This window comes from Micromys minutus (genome assembly GCF_963924665.1).
Source record: "Micromys minutus genome assembly, chromosome: 4".
NCBI lineage: Eukaryota > Metazoa > Chordata > Mammalia > Rodentia > Muridae > Micromys > Micromys minutus.
The window spans coordinates 995,527-1,011,688 of record NC_137973.1 but is presented as its reverse complement, the minus strand read 5'-3'; the positions used below and the strand labels follow the sequence as shown (position 1 = coordinate 1,011,688).

General features: G+C 43.5%; 1 protein-coding gene and 1 pseudogene across 2 annotated transcripts in view; both read right to left on the bottom strand.

The window, feature by feature from the left end:
- The window catches only part of ARHGEF26 (Rho guanine nucleotide exchange factor 26), a gene marked incomplete at both ends in the record, with an annotated part of 100,588 nt that extends 98,711 nt beyond the window's left edge, over window positions 1-1,877 (bottom strand). The window contains one exon of the mRNA XM_080915656.1: window positions 801-1,877. Coding sequence (XP_080771782.1) covers window positions 801-1,877 — 1,077 coding nt within the window. The remainder of the gene's footprint in view (window positions 1-800) is intronic.
- Window positions 1,878-1,997: 120 nt separating this feature from the next.
- The window catches only part of LOC308419590 (DNA-directed RNA polymerase II subunit GRINL1A-like), an 87,376-nt pseudogene continuing 73,211 nt past the window's right edge, over window positions 1,998-16,162 (bottom strand). The window contains exon 3 of the transcript in view: window positions 1,998-2,597. The product of the transcript in view is annotated as a DNA-directed RNA polymerase II subunit GRINL1A-like (transcript). The remainder of the gene's footprint in view (window positions 2,598-16,162) is intronic.

Below are 16,162 nucleotides of genomic sequence, written 5' to 3'. Positions count from 1 at the left end.
TTGCGATTTCCCTCAAATTTCTAAAAGCACATGGCAGAGAATCTCCATGGCAATTAACCACAACAATAAAATAAAGTGACATAAAATAAAGTCACATCCCGTTAAACTAAAGAATCCTCAACTGGCCAGCGGTCTGCTGGGTTATTTCACTGTGATTCACTCTCACTGTTGACTGAACTTAGCTATCCCTCACAGTTGGGGGGAGGGGCACAAAAATGTTATGTAATGTCTTTCCTTTAAGACATACTTATCTAAATAAAAACAGGCTTGCTTGTGTATTACGTGTGCCAGTTGTCTGATTAATCAAGAAAAAAAAAAATGTGACTGCCCTTTGGCTTAGATGTCTTGTTTCTAAGAAGGTGGCACACACAACAGAACATTCCTCTCTGATTGTCCCTTTCCCTTTATGAAAATATATATATTTAGTAAGGGCCACTGATAGGCCTGTCACATCAGGGCACAATATCTCAATCTCTCACCCTCACACAAGCTCTGAGCTATTAGTTTGTAAAACAAAAGGTCATTTAATTAATAATAATAAAACACCTTCATGGGAGCTGGGGGAGGACGATGGGAGGGAGAAAGGGGATAACATCTGAAGTGTAAATACCTAAAAAAGAAAAAAAAATGATAAAACACAAACATGGGACATGGTAACTAAAGTAGACAGAAGGCAATGAGTGCACTGTTCCGTGATTTGGGCAGCTCATTTAAATTCATGTGCCATGAGCATTCAAACTTTCCCCCCAACACATTCCCATTGGATTTAATGAGTGGCATGCCAGCCTGCCCAGTCCTACCTTTATCCTTCCCAGGCTAGAGAACTTCTCCTTGTCTTCCATTACTGCTTTCAGGACAGGTTGGGACATTCTGTTCTTCTTCTTTGAGCTGGTGGGACTGTCAAAATCAAAGCCGCTGACCACTGCCCTTCGGTAAGATGTGGACCGCAAGCCTCGCCGAAGGGAGCCCGGGCTGTCTATGTCGTTGTCCACTTCGCTTTCCTCCCCTTCGTGGCCCAGGGGTGCTCCCAGTCCCTCCACCATGCTGCGCACCTTGAGAAGCCTCCTGTGGGGCTCCACGTTCTGACTGTTAGTTTTACTCAGTTTAATTTCGGAGGCAAGGCTTTTGGGGATGATCTGCTGCTTTCCCATCTTGAGGGCCGCCGGGCTGTTGGTACTCAAAACCACGGAAGGGTTCAGGAGCTCATTCCCTTGGGAGGACAGCCTTTGGAGCGGCAGTTTTTGTTCTGGAGACCTGTGCTGGAGAGCAGGAGACAGCCTCGAAGGGGCCGGCTCCAAGCCCCCAGCTGACTGACCAGTTTGTAATACTGAACTAGACGAGTCGGTTTTAGGGGCAAGGCCATTGGCAATGGGCGATGATACCTCACTGGCAGTCACCGCGGTGCGGTCCCCATCCGGGGCGCAAGAGGCCGGGAAGTCTGGAGTCCGGGAGGCGCGCGACAACAGCGCCGCGGACGAGGCCGCCGTGCCATGAACAGCGGACTTCGGGGAGCCGCCGGACGCCGCGTAGGAAACCAGGGGTGACTTGGGCCGTCGGAGTCGAGGAGAAGCAGCTCTGTAGTCCGGGGACACCGTGCGACCATTGGTCACCGGCCTTCGATGCGCACACAGAAGCTGCGGGCTCCTGGACACCGTTCTGCCGTCCGGGCCGGCGGCTACGCGGACCTGAGTTTGTGGCGCGGGCAGAGCAGCTAGCTCCTCCACCGGGAAGTCGGTGATCAGCAGCCCGCTGGGACTCTGGTACGACTGTGGCCGCGGTTTGCTCCGGCCGAGCAACTGGAGCGGAGGGGTGGACCGTCTCCGCCACAAAGGGGTGACGCCGTTGCTGGAAAAATCCACCTCGCTTTCGCCATCCATAGCGGGGCCTTTAGGCCGGCCCCGAGAGGAGGAAAGCTGCTCAGGTTGCCCAAGAGGAAGGAACTTTGCCTTCGGACAACTAGGCTTGTCTGGGAGCCTAGCGGGGTTCCAGCCCGGCGGTCACACGGGTGTCGCGCGGGACTCGGCAGCGCCGCACTTACCCGCCCTTTCTCGGGCACAGCGCCGCCGGCCACACTGCGCGACCCACGATTGAGATCCGAGCCGTAGCCGACTAGATGAATCCGGTCTCTGCGCCCTTCCCGCGCCCCAAGCCCGCTGGCACCTAGAGAGCTCGCCGCCACCGCAGGACACTTGGAAAGAGTTCAGCTGGCTCCGACAGCCTGCCGCGGGACGCTCCCCCGCGTCTCCATTTAGCCGCCCGCCCCACTCCAGTCCACCGGGCCCCCAGTACGGGCTCTCCAGCGCGCTCACCCTTCCCGGCGTCCAGACCATAGACCAAGGAGTGCTCCCAGTCCCTGTGGGTGGCCTGGGTCCTCCCCAAAGCGCCAAGACGTGCTCAAAGCCCAGCGCGGCAGAGGCCCCTGGCGACGGCGACGGCCCCGCCCCCGCGCTACGCCCCGCCCCTCTCGGCCCTGCCAAAGCACGCCGGAGAAACTCCCACGGAGGCGCCCTGCAGTTCCCGCCCCCGCCTGTCCGAGTGCGCTCAGAATGTTTGCAAACTGGATGCGCACACCTGAGCTGGGCGGCAGGACCAGAGAACTAGGATGCAGCAGCGCGGGCGGCAGCCCTAGGGGCTAGCTGGAGGGCGCGGTCGCGGATCTGAACACAGCAGGGACTGATCAGGAGAGCTGAGAAAGGGGTACTTTTATGATCCTCCAGCCAGGGAGGAGGAGGAAGTTGGAAGGGTGAACCACGTTGGAGCGTGGTGCTCACTTGCGGTCTTCAAACTGAACTCGACTCTAGGGTCTCCCTCTGGGTTTTTCTTCTCTACTTGCAGTAATTTGTGGACTATAGATAGGTTCGCTAGAGGCTAGGTGGAACATAGCTCTCTGCACTTCATGATCTTTGGGCTTTGTATGTTGAAAGTCACACAGTAAAAGTAAACAAAATACAAAATATTTATTAGTGTGTAGTTGTGTATAATACAAATTGAAAATCTGTGTGTAGAATAAAATACCGTACAAGGAATAAATAAATCCTTATTAGAGATTAAGAGGCTGGATAGAGGTGGGCCTGCCCCTATAGCCTACTCTTTTCTCACTACCTTTTTTAGCGAAGTCCACAGCCTTAGAACCTTCACATTTATTTCTTGGCCTTCTGGGTTGTGACTCCATTGCAATGGGAGTTGGAGTACTCCCTATTGTTTATTTCTCCAACCACCTGACCTCTTTCTTTTCTACACTAATCAAAATTTGTACATCTGTATACTTATATGTTTATGTATAAATACTTAATCGATTCCGCCTTTGCATTGTAATTTTGAAGAGGGTGGGGCCATGTTTGTGGTTTATAAACACTGTAAATGATAAATATCTGTGGATGGATAACAGAAATTAACCTTACCCAGTGTACTGGCTGGTGTTGTCACGGAGAAAGGAGCCTCATTTGAAGAAATGCCTCCATGAGATCCAGCTGTCAGGCATTTTCTAAACTAGTGGTCAATCAAGCAGGGAGCCCCCCCCCCCCCATTGTAAGCCAGAGTAAGCAAGCCAGTAAGTGACATCCCTCCATGGCCTCTGCATCAGCTCCTGCTTCCTGACCTGCTTGGGTACCAGTCCTGACTTCCTTTAGTGATGAACAGCAATGTGAAAGTGTAAGCTGAATACACCCTTTCCTCCCCACCTTGCTTCTTGGTCATGATGCTTGTGCAGGAATAGAAACCCTGACTAAGACAGCCAGAGATCTCTTTTAGATGTTGGCTACCAAATTGGCTATGTCTTAGTGAAATTACTGGCATGTAAGAATAATGAGGTGACCTGAGAAGACATGAATTTAGTTGGTTACAACTGTAGAATTGCTTCTGCTAGCAAGACACATGGCAGTCTCCAAGCAGTCACCGTTCATGCGAGCACCCACTGTTTAAAGCCCTGCTTCCTTCTGCTTTGGGTGGTTAAAGGAAGCAAGATATTTATCGTGTTCCTTCATACTTTTATGTTCTTACCAAAGATGCACAATGAAGATCTTTGACCTGAGAAACTTCTTTGAACTCAAAGAAATGGAATCAAAATGTTTGTCAAATTTTTTTTTAATTTAACAACAATTTCAGATGGGATGAAGCAGATTCTATGTTCATCTGTGGAACTTAGTAATGGGAATTTTCTTATCAATATTAGTTTTACATAATAAATTTAATTTCAGAACATATGGAGATTGATAAATGGCAGGTTTAATATGGATCAAAATACAATCTGATTTATTACAAATCAAAAATTTTACTATTTTTTTGGCTAAATCAAACAGCCCACTTAATTTTGTTTTGTAAAATTTGTCGAAGTTATTTATTTATTTTAATTTTATTTATTTACATCTCACTCATCTCCCCGCCCACACAATTGATCATCCCATTCCTCCTCCCACTTGCCTCCAAGAGGGTGCTTCCCCACCCCTAGCCTCCTGCTTCCCTGGGGCAAGTCTCTGGAAGATTAAGCTCATCTTCTCTCACAGAAGCCAAACGAAGCCGACTTCTGCTATATATGTGCCAGGGCCCTCTAACCAGCCCATGTATGCTCATGTGGCCCTGTCTCTGGAAGCTCTCTGGGGTCTAGGTCAGCTGAGACTGCTGGTCTTCTCCCCTTCAGCTTCTTCAATCCTTCCCCTAATTCAACCATAGGGGTCCCGGGTGTAACTATGGGTGTCTGTCTCAGTCAGCTGCTGGTAGGGCTTCTCAGAGGTCATCTGTCTGTAAGCTTATCACAGCAGCAGTAATAATGTCAGACCTTGAGAATGCCAGGTGTGGGTGGAGTGGCACACACCTTTAATTCCATCATTGGGAAGGTAAAGGCATGTGGATCTCTGTGGGTTCAAGGTCAGACTGGAGCACAGAGTAAGTTTCAGGACAATCAGAACTACATGCAGAAACCATGCCTGCAAAAAAATGAAACCAAAACTACTTCTTAAGAGCATGTTGTAGTTTAGAGTCTAGGATTTCCTTTCTAGCTACTAATAACCATATTGCATTTTTTAATTCAATACAATTACATGGATGCGTGTGTGTTTGTGTGTGTGTTATCATTACAGTAAGTTGGCTAATTGCCGCTTTATTAAACAAGATTCTTTTCAAAGAATTATTTATTTTATGTATATGAGTACACTGAAACTATCTTCAGACACACCAGAACAGGGCATCAGATCCCACTAGAGATGGTTGTGAGTTGCCATGTGGTTGCTGGGAATTGAACTCCAGACTTCTGGAGGAGCAGTCAGTGCTCTTAACAACTGAGCCATCTCTCTAGCCCAAATTGCTCCTTTCTTGATAGCAAAAATCATTCCAGCTTCAGAGAAATTGAAAAGCAAGACTAAATACTCTTTAAACCCTAATGAAAGGGTACAAGGAGCAATGTAGTTCACTGGTATATTCAAAAGCCATGCTGAATTACTGGAATCATTAGTGGTATACTATAGGATATATTTCTGCATTTACTTTTATTGTTTGGCATAATAATTTAGCTAATATAAAGGGAGTATGTTGATTAGACTTATTACCTTTGCACTATGCCCATGTACCTTCTTTTATTTAGATTTTCTTTCTTCAAATACTTATTTAATGCAGTTAATAGTGAAGCAGTGAGTCATGCCTACTTAAATATTACAACTTGTCTCAAGTACCAAAAACATTAAAATGACAGGAGAAGACACTCAAGTTGAGTGAGATCTGAGAAGCTTCCTGGTCTATGGAAACCTCTGTTAAGGGAACATAACAGGGCCAAAATATTCCAAGGTAGAAAAGAATTAATGGGCTTCTGAAAGAAATGTTCTAATGTGAATACCCTGTGGGACAAGGACTGGACTCCCCACATTTAAGTGCCAACTATGTTAACCTAGTGTACAGATCTGGTAGATGATTTCTGTTTAGAATTCATCTTGGAAGATGTATAGAGCAGCCAAGTGTGGCTACTTCACAGAGACTGAAAGGGAAGGAATTGGGCATTTGGCCCAGGAAAGACAAAGGAGTACACTGTCCCACTTCCCTCCTTTCCTGGAAGGCCTGATCATGGCTCCGGGATAGCTGCAGCACACACCTATAGAATTGCAGAAGCAACCAAATGAGAGTCTGCCAGTCTGTCCTAGTAGACAATACCGCACAAAGTGCTGCAGATTGAAGAATAAGCTATGTGTGTGTTGGAGGGTGGGGGTGGGGGATAGACTAAAGTCCCAGTTCCACTGATAATTCTAGCATTAAAAATACCAGTTTAAGGATTCAGGGATTCTAGTTCTTTTGGAAGTGAACCATCTCTGGAATACTGGGTGAGGCAGTAGGAAGAGCTCAGCCTGGGCATTTTGTAATGTGTGTTGATTTCGAAGCACACCTGAATACATACAAGATTCTTGTGTTGTTCTCCCTCAGTGCACAAGTACGAATTTGTTTGCCCAATATATAAAACCCTTGTGTTCCTTAGGCTTCCTGTCCACTTGCTGGCAGGGCTTCCTGCAGTTTGGACACTGACAGGTACAAGGAGAGGGCAAGCTTGCCCTTCTGATTTCTAAGTCTCTGATTTGGACTCTTGATACAAATAAAAAACAGATACAATATCTGGATAGTAACTATCAATTCAGGTTAACCAAGATAAAGAATTTAGCTTTGCAATTGGTGGGGAGGCTCTACAACATGGCTTAGCAGGAGCCAGAAAGTGCAAAAACAGTTTTCCAAGGGTTCGGCAGCCTAGTGATTTCAGTGCATGTGAGGAGGAGACCAAGCCTTTGACTTCCAAAGGTCCTCTTTCTATCCAGTGACATGGGCTTGGCAAAAGACAACTCGATTGTTCAGAGGTGCTTAGGGTTCAGTTATGATCCTTAGGAAGATAATAGAGACCTCTTCAGTATCCCTCCCTCCCTCCCTCCCCACCCTCTCTCTCCCCACACAGGTATATTATGTGGTAGACATGAGTTCAGTGAGCTAGTCCCTTCCTACTCTTGACTCTATGGGTCTGATCTAGTCACTGCCAGATCACTGCCTTCCATCAGAGACACAACCAAACTAGAAAGAGCAGCATGTTGAGGAGGAGGTTGTATGAAGGTTGAACCAGAAAAGAGCTCTTCCTGCTCTCTATAGTACTGTGAAGGAATTAGTGCTAGGAGGCAAGGACCAGCCTAGGTCAGCTCTCATCTGAGTGTACACAAAGTCCTTTAGCTGAGCAGTCAGAACTCAGCTACTATGAACAGTCTCATCACACCCTTTCTAAGGGACAGAAATTCTTGTGGGCCTCTTTGGATTTTTTTTTTTTTTTTTTTTTTTTTTTTTTTTGACAACAAGAGCTTCCCTAGTTGTTTGATAAAATCTGCTCACAGATAGTATTATAGAAAATGGGAAGCAACAGCCATGTATAACTTCTTCCCTCTGGCATACTCCCTGAGTAAGGGTTTATGAAGAGAAAGAGGGTAGGGGTGCTGAGGTTAGCAAATGGTGTTGTTTTGTTTAGAATGCTTTTCTTACATCTTGCTGTACCCCAGGAAAGGGTAGCCCCATCTATCTGGCATGGCTTCATGCTCTTGCCAACTGTACCACTTTCCCTGTTCACACTCTAGAAGACTCAGGAAAAACTGTCATGCTTCCTTATGTTTGGACTGGAATGGGAAAATAACTGTTTATGTATTGATGTATTGATAATATTGATACAGTATCATACATAAAAGTTTTCCTTCTTTGACCAGATTGCAAGTCAATGTCCCTGCTTTACCTGCATAGTTACAACTTTCTGCCCTCCTCTTAGGTCCTTAGCAGAACCTCAAAGACTGAAACATAGATGGGGTTGGTCCTTATTTATTTTCTGCACGCCTTTCTGTATGAATCTTTCTTGTTACACAAGGCATTATTTGGACTTCGTGGACTGATTTGGGTTACATAACCACAGAGCTTTGGCCTAAGCAGTATTGCTGCCTTTTCAGAATTTTCTCCCCAGACTTACATCCTGTTTGCAGGTTTCTTTTCAGTCTAAGAATTATGAAAATGTTTTAAAAAATTAAAGTTTAGTAAAAATTAAGTAATTTAGAGTTATCCTTTTTGCTCTGAAATTTTTGGTAAACATTCATCTAAGAGATTGTCATGGAAAAGAGGCTCTAATTGGGAGTCTGGCCTATTTCCTAACAATATTTTAGAAATGGAATGAAAGTAAGGAAAAATGCAATGGTCCATGGTTCATTCCATCTTACTAAAGGAGGGAACAGAGACACAACTTCTGTTTTAGGGGCATTTTTTTTTTGTTTGTTTATGTTTTTATTTTCTCTTCCATCATAGGAGGAAGAGGTGAGAAGGACTTTTGGATAATAGTTGGTGCCTGTTATTTCCCTCTTTGGTCTAGTTTGCTTTAGGATTTGGTTCCGGATTTGGCATACCACCAGCCAGAGTGGGATAGAGCAATAGCCTCTAATCTGTATAGATATAAGGTAGGCTCAGTCTAGCAGTTGCCAGAAGGGCAAACTACTTTTTAAGGAGATAATGGTCCCTAGTAGTTGACAATGGTTAGACACTCTCCTTGTCCTCCTATCCCACTTAGTATTAGGTTCCTACACAGTTTAGCATCACCTGAGGTACAATAAATAAATAAAAGAAATCTCAACTACAAGGGTCCCCAGCTTCTGTTCATTGGTTGGGTGTAAGTATCTGCATCTGCCTCTGTCAACTGCTTATTGGGCTTCTCAGAAGGCAGCCATGCTAAGCTCCTGTCTGTAAGCACATCAAAGCATCAGTAATAGTGTCAGGCCTTGGGGCCTCCCCTTGGATGGACCCCAATTTGGTCCAGTCACTGGACCTCCTTTCCCTCAGGCTCTTCTCCATTTTTGTCCCTGCAGGTCTTTCAGACAAGAACAATTCTGGGTTAGAGTATTTGACTGTGGGATAGCAACTGCATTTCTCCACTTGATTCCCCTGTCTTTCTGTTGGAGGTGGGCTGAATAGGAAGGTGTCCCAATAGGAAGACCAGCAGTCTCAACTAACCTGAAGCCCTGAGAACTCCCAGACACCGAGCCACCAACCAGGCAGTATACACCTGCGGATATGAGGCCCCTGACATGTATACAGCAGAGAACTTCCGGGTCTGGCCTCAGAGTGGGGAGGACTAGTGGGATGGGGATGGGGACAACCTCTTGGAGATAGAGGAGGAGGTATGGGATGAGGAACAGTCAGAGGGCAGGCATGGAGGAGGATAATGACTAGACTATTAAAAAAAGGTTTAATACTAATAATGATGATTATGATAATAATGGAGTCTCAATTGAATGATTGCTTTTATTGGGTTAGTGTGTGGGCATATCTGTGAGAGATTGTCTTGACTGTTAATTCATAAAAAAGAAGAAAAGACCTAGTCCATTGTGAGCAATACTATTCCCTAGGGCATGGTCTTCAGCCATTTTGAAGAAACTGGAAAAAAAAAAATGAGCTGGAGGGAGCCAGCAAGTAACATTCCTTCATGGTTTATGCTTCAAGCTCCTGCCCTGATTTTCCCCAGTGATGGGATGCGACCTGACCTGGAAGTGCATGGACTGTGACCTGAAAGTGCAATCCTGGACCGTGACCTGGAAGTGCAATGCTGGACTGTGACCTGGAAATGTAATCAAAACCAATTTTCATCACCGAAGCTGCTTTTGGTTGCAATGTTTTCTTATTAGAAACATAAAAGAGCCATGTGGTTGTGGCACAGGTCTTTAATCTCAACACTTGGGAGGCAGAGCAGTCTACGCAGTGAGAACCAGGATAGGCAGGGCTACATATAGGGAGGAAGAGGACGAGGAAAAGGAGGAGGAGAAAACAGAATAGTTCTGGACCACTTACCTTCCATCCCTGTAACAGCAGCATCCCTATTCTTCCATTTTAAATTTACTACATCAATCATCCTGTAATTCTATAAACTGCTGAATGAGTATATGAAGGACTCTCTTCTTCCTGTGGTTTGAGGACATTTTATCCCCATGCATTTCCACCATTTCCCTGGCTAGGAGCTATTCCTAAGCATCACTGCTTGCTGAAATCCTTGGGGCATAGGATGGGGTTAGTGTGAAAGTCACCACTGGTTTTAGGTTGGAAGGTTTTTTACCATCATCACCATCACCACTATCATCTTCATCATTATTGACATAAAAAATCAATTCTACATAGAGAACTGATTAACCCTTTGAGGTCCCTTTGTCCTTAAGACAACCTATGAAAATAAACTAGTACCTCACCACATAGTCCCCTCCCCACATCCCCCATCCTGCATCCCCATCAAATTTCTGGGCATCATCTTCCACTGAAGCCAGACAAGGCAGTCCTGTTGGAAAACAGATTCCACTGACAGGCAACAGCTTTAGGGACAGTCCCTACTCCACTTGTTGGAGGACCCACATGGAGACTGAGCTGCACATCTTCAGTGGCCACACCTAGGGAAATTTACAGGCACATTTGGTCAGCAGGGCTGGGTTTCGTCTTTGTTCCCAGTGTCTGGAAGTTGCAGCATCCATTTGGGTGGTCCAAAATCATAGTGACAATGATTGACATTTGAAAGAACTCCAGTGCCTTTGTATTTTGAGGAATCTTAATTTATTCAGAGCGAGTAAGTGCTTTGCTCAGAGAACCCTCTAAGTTCAGGTGACTCTCAGCACCAGTCAGGTTTGTGTGTTGTTCTTGAATTTCAAGGATAAGATAAGCATTTTAAAAGTCTCTCTCTTCACTGGGTTCCTGTCTGAGCACACAGGATGGAAGAACAGGACATTCATCTCTTTTAACAATTGTGTGCCTGGGACTTTATTTACTTAAACACTTTATTAAGAGATATTAATTATATTTAATGGGTCTGATTATGGGATTTTTCATACACACATATATAATGTATTTTAATTTATCAATTTCTGCTTAATGTCTCTCATCTGCCTCCCACTTCCACTGGTACCCTATCTCTTCCCACCCAGTTCCCCCTTTACTGTCATGTCTTCTTTAGGGTTGATTCAAAATGAGTTTAGTTAAGGTTGCTTACAGAAACCTGGGTGAAGAACTATTTACAGAAGTACAGGCAGCAGACCAGGGGTTATGCCATAAGAAACAATGTCTCTCCCTCCCCTAGCCATGGTTAATTGTAGATAAAATCTCACAAAGTGTTACAGCCTTGCAAGCTTCTCTATCCCTCATGAAAGAGTGCTGAGGAGCCCAGTCTATACAGGTCTTGTTAAAGTACCTATAGCTCTTTCAAAGTCATGGCCAAATATGCCGTGAAGAAAACAGTTAACAGTGCTTCAGACACTTTCTCCAGCTTACATATTCTTTTTACCCCTTCTTCTGCCTTGTTCCCTGAGCATCAAAGGGCATAAAGTAGATGTTTTGTTTTGTTTTGTTTTTTTTATTTAGGGCTCAGTTTTCATCACTCAGTTATTTTTATTATCTGGACTATAGTTATGTGCCTCTACAGCAACTGAAAAAAAGAAAGAAAGAAAGAAAGAAAGAAAGAAGAAGAAGAAGAAGAAGAAGAAGAAGAAGAAGAAGAAGAAGAAGAAGAAGAAGAAGAAGAAGAAGAAAACTTCTCAACTCCAGCCAAAGTTGACAGTGTCTTTAATCTACAGTGGTGTACTGGCTGGTTTTGTGTCAAGTTGACACAAACTGGAGTTGTTACAGAGAAAGGAGCCTCAGTTAAGGAAAGGCCTCCATGAGATCCAGCTGTAAGGAATTTTCTCATCTAGTGATCAATCAAGCAGGGAGGGCCAGCCCTTAGTAGGTGGTACCATCCCTGGCCTGGTGGTCTTGGGTTCTATAAGAAAGCAAACTGAGCAAGCCAAAGTAAGCAAGCCAATATGGAACATTCCTCTGTGGCTTCTGCATCAGCTCCTGCTCCCTGACCTGCTTGAGTTCCAGTCCTGACTTCCTTTAGTGATGAACGGCAATGTGGAAGTGTAAGCTGAATACACCCTTTCCTCCCCAACTTGCTTCTTGATTATGATGTTTGTGCAGGAATAGAAACCCTGACTAAGACACATTGGTACCAGAAGTAGGGTATTCCTGTGACAACCTGACCATGTTTTGGGAACACCATGGAAGGACTTTGGAACTTTGAGCTAGAAGAGCCATTAAGATATTAAGCGCTCTGTGGGATTTTCTGTAGGAGCTTGGAAGATAATGTTGAGAACAGTGCAGAAGATGGAGGCCTGGCTTGTGAAATTTCAGAGGAAAGATTAAAGGCTCTTATCAGGACCATTGCTGTTTTGATTGTGAAGATTCTGTGGTTTTGGTTAACTGGGGTTAAAGAATTATCTGTGATTAACAAAATACCAGAACTACTAGACAAAACCTTTGCATTACTGGGACTATTGAGGCTTGTCAGCTGGAGCTAAGAAATTAGTAGTGATTAAGAAGAGACCACCATCACTGACATGAAATCTTCTGGGAAGTGTTTTCTGAGAGCACAAAGAGGCTGTGTTCCAGAGATAGCCAAGGCTGTACCTTGTGCTGTGGCGGGACTTGGTAATGTATGTATAACAGTTACCCAGGTGGTACTGGTTTTGAAGGCATGAAGGGGTCATGAAGAGCAGCTGAGGCTAGTCACTGTGAGAGGCCATGGAAGGCCATTGGTGAAGGTACAGCCTCAGCTGCAATTAGTGCCCCAGGACTGAAGGGGTCCCGCAAAGGAGTTGAGGCTTGGCACCATGATGAGAGCCTATGAGAGACTATTGGTGAAGCCTAGTTGCAGCATAAGGCAGCAATGTTTCAGAGATGCTAGTACCATGAGATGACCGAAAAGAACAGCAGAGGCAGTGGAGAACAAGATCTGGAGCCTAGAAGACAGTTGTGTGCTACAAAGGGCAGAGCTGGAGAAGTGACCCAAGCCAATGGAGGAGCCCAGAAGTTCAAAAGTGAATCTGAGACATTGGATGGTTAGAGTTTGTTTGTACTTTTGATAGGGACTGTGCCCTGATATTTTTTTCTCTTGAAGAAAGTATTTTAGTGGAGCCCACAGTTAAGAGAATTTGAATTGCAAAATGATTGAATTTTAAAAGAGATTGAATATTTTAAGGGGATTGAAATTTTAATATGACACAAGCTGGAGTTATCACAGAGAAAGGAGCCTCAGTTGAGGAAATGCCTCCATGAGGTCCAGCTGTCAGACATTTTCTCAACTAGTGATCAAGGGTTGTAGGCCCAGCCCATTGTGGGTGGTGCCATTCCTGGGCTGGTAAACCTGGGTTCTATGAGAAAGCAGGTTGAGCAAGCCAGAGGAAGCAAGCCAGTAAGTAACATCCCTCCATGGCTTCTACATCAGCTCCTTCTTCCTGATCTGCTTGGGTTCCAGTCCTGACTTCTTTGGTGATGAACAGCAATGTGGAAGTGTAAGCTGAATACACCCTTTCCTCCCCACCTTGCTTCTTGGTCATGATGTTTGTTCAGGAATAAAAACTCTAAGACAGGTGGTAAGGCACAGATGTAGTAAACACTGGGATTATAAAAAAACTCAAAACAACAATAGAAACTTCCTTATTTGCCTATAGTTTCTTTCATGTCCATTTTGGGGCATCTACTAGAGCAACATGCTCTAGTTTGCAATAAACATATTAATGCAGATACAACGAGCACATAGATCCCTATGTATCTGCAGCACAAACCTTGACCCCCTGTATTAGTCAGATTTCTCTACAGGAACAGAACTAATAGATTACATACAGATACATACGCGAATACATATAAATATATACATATAAATATAATTCTATATGTATAATTTATTAGACTGGCTTCTAGGCTGTGCTCTAAGTAGCTCAGCAACGTCTTTCTCATGACAAAAAGGTGGAATATCCAGTAGTTACTCAATCCATGAGGCTGGTAATTCTGCATTCACAATAATATGGTACGTTAGGGAAAAATGTGAAGTTCCTTTAGGTTTCATCTTTCCCATAATTTGTTATTTTATTTCTTCTATGCACAGGTGTCAGAGTAGGCAACATAGTAAAATAACTAAATTAATAATAAATAAAATGTCAAAACCTGAACATCTTTTTGAACACAACTTGTATTTAGCATAATGATGACATATATATATATATATATATATATATATATATATATATATATAACATAAAATTATAACAATGAAATCATACACTAATATCCTCTAAGCACGCGTGGTCCTTCTTTGTTGATATTTCCTCATGGATGCTATCATCCATGAAATTTTTCTTTTGGTGATGATTTAGCAGTGTTTATTTACTTCATTCTCTGTGCTTTGTTGTATTCTAAGCTTTCTCTGGATTAATAAAACAGCGTGTAGAGTCACAACTCTTGTTTCATGAACTTTGATAAGTAATTTGAACAAAGGTGCATCTGAATGGGCCACACTGCTCCTTTGTGTGAAGAGTTCTGTTTGTAAAAGAACTCAAGATAAACCAAATTCTACTCAAGCATTCCTTTTTCCAGGTAAAATTATATCAAGAGTCAGGTGGGGATACTTAAAACTGGTCAGTATTTTCAAGTTTTCTCCTGCCCAGAATTGTTTGGAAGAAATCCAGTCTTAACTATCTTAAAAATCCAGCAGGGTAAAAATAAATCTCTGAAATAATGTGAACCCTGTGATTATTTAGTTCTTTGCTTACTTAGGTGTTTGAGAATTTGATGAAAAACAAAACCTTTTTTAGACATACTTTTCAAACTCTGTTTTGCCACTGATATTTTACTGGACAGAAACAGTAGTTGGAACCAGAATAAAGCTTCTTGTGCTATACACAGCCAGGCTTGCTACCAAGCTCCTCTTGCCCAGCAGTGGCAATCAAGTTTGAAAAAATGCTTTCCCAAATGGAAACCTGCCACCTAGCAACCACTTTGAAATGCTTAAGACAACTCAAAATGCCCAGTTTTGAAACTGATGGGCTGTTGTATAGACCAAAGCCATTAAAGGAATAAAACTTTGTTTTAGGGCAAAGACACGCAGATCAAGTGGATTGTTTTAATTGCTCAATTGATTTTGTAGTAATGTTGGCAGATAAAATACAGATGAAAAGTTGCATCAGATAAACTATGATAAAATTTATTCTCACTGTTAATGTGAAATTCAAATTTAGCTGGGAATACTGTATTATCATTGCATTAAACCTGGCAATCCTATTCCAGAGAATATTTTGTAGTCAAGTGTATTGGGAAATTTGTAAAAACCTGTATGATATATATTGATTCAATTCCTCCAGGGCCACTGGGCTTAGGACACTTGTTTCAGAACACTGGTCACTGGACCTGTGAAGAAACTTGAAGCACGAGGCCATGGATATGGGTACAGCAGATATTTACAGCTGAGGATAGGAAATCACTCTAGGACTGATACTCAGGAAAGCCAAACTGAAGAGAGAACAGGAGAAGGGAAGTGTTGAGCACACAAGGACTGTGGTACCCTTCAAGGTGAAATGGTTTGTAATAGGCAAGAGAGATTTGCTCATAAATATAGGAGGGGATGGAAGTCACAAGAAATCAGCAGTTACTTTAATTTTGAAGAGAGAGAAAGAGGTTGAAAGTGAAATCTTTGCAAAAACGTTCACTGTGAAACTTCAGCTGAGGTTGGAAAGGTGATGCCTGTGATCAGTTGAAGGGCATAACATTGCTACATAAACACCTCACCAATCTTCAGCCCACTTGCATGGATATGTGGTGTCCTCTTTGGATCAGAGAGGCTTAGTCAAGGTCTGTCCCTTCTACATGCCCCAGGTCCAGCTAACTCTGAACTGAAGAAAGTCTATCATTTTATTCTCAGTTTGTCATTCTCCTCATGGTCTCCAGCCACACTTAGCTAACCAACCCTGCAGTGCAAAATACTTAAAGCACTGAATATATCTCTGAAGGATGTCGTAGCTAGCTGGGAGAGGTGCATTAAAGGGGTAAGTCTAAGAGGAGTGAGACATATTTATGACACAATATTCTGCGTAATTGTCCTTATTCATTTTACTATGTGTGCATGTTAGTGACATATATTTAAAGAGAATTTAAATGTAATAACTATGCATGGTAAATTCAGCCCAGAAATCTGACTCAAATTTAATCTGTGAACATCTTTATTTTAAGATGAGTAATTATGATAATAAATTTTACAGTAGGCCTAGATATGACATTAGACAAGCTTTCTAGAAAATATCTTGCTGCAAACCCTCAGGCCATCTGGCACTGGAACAGCAGA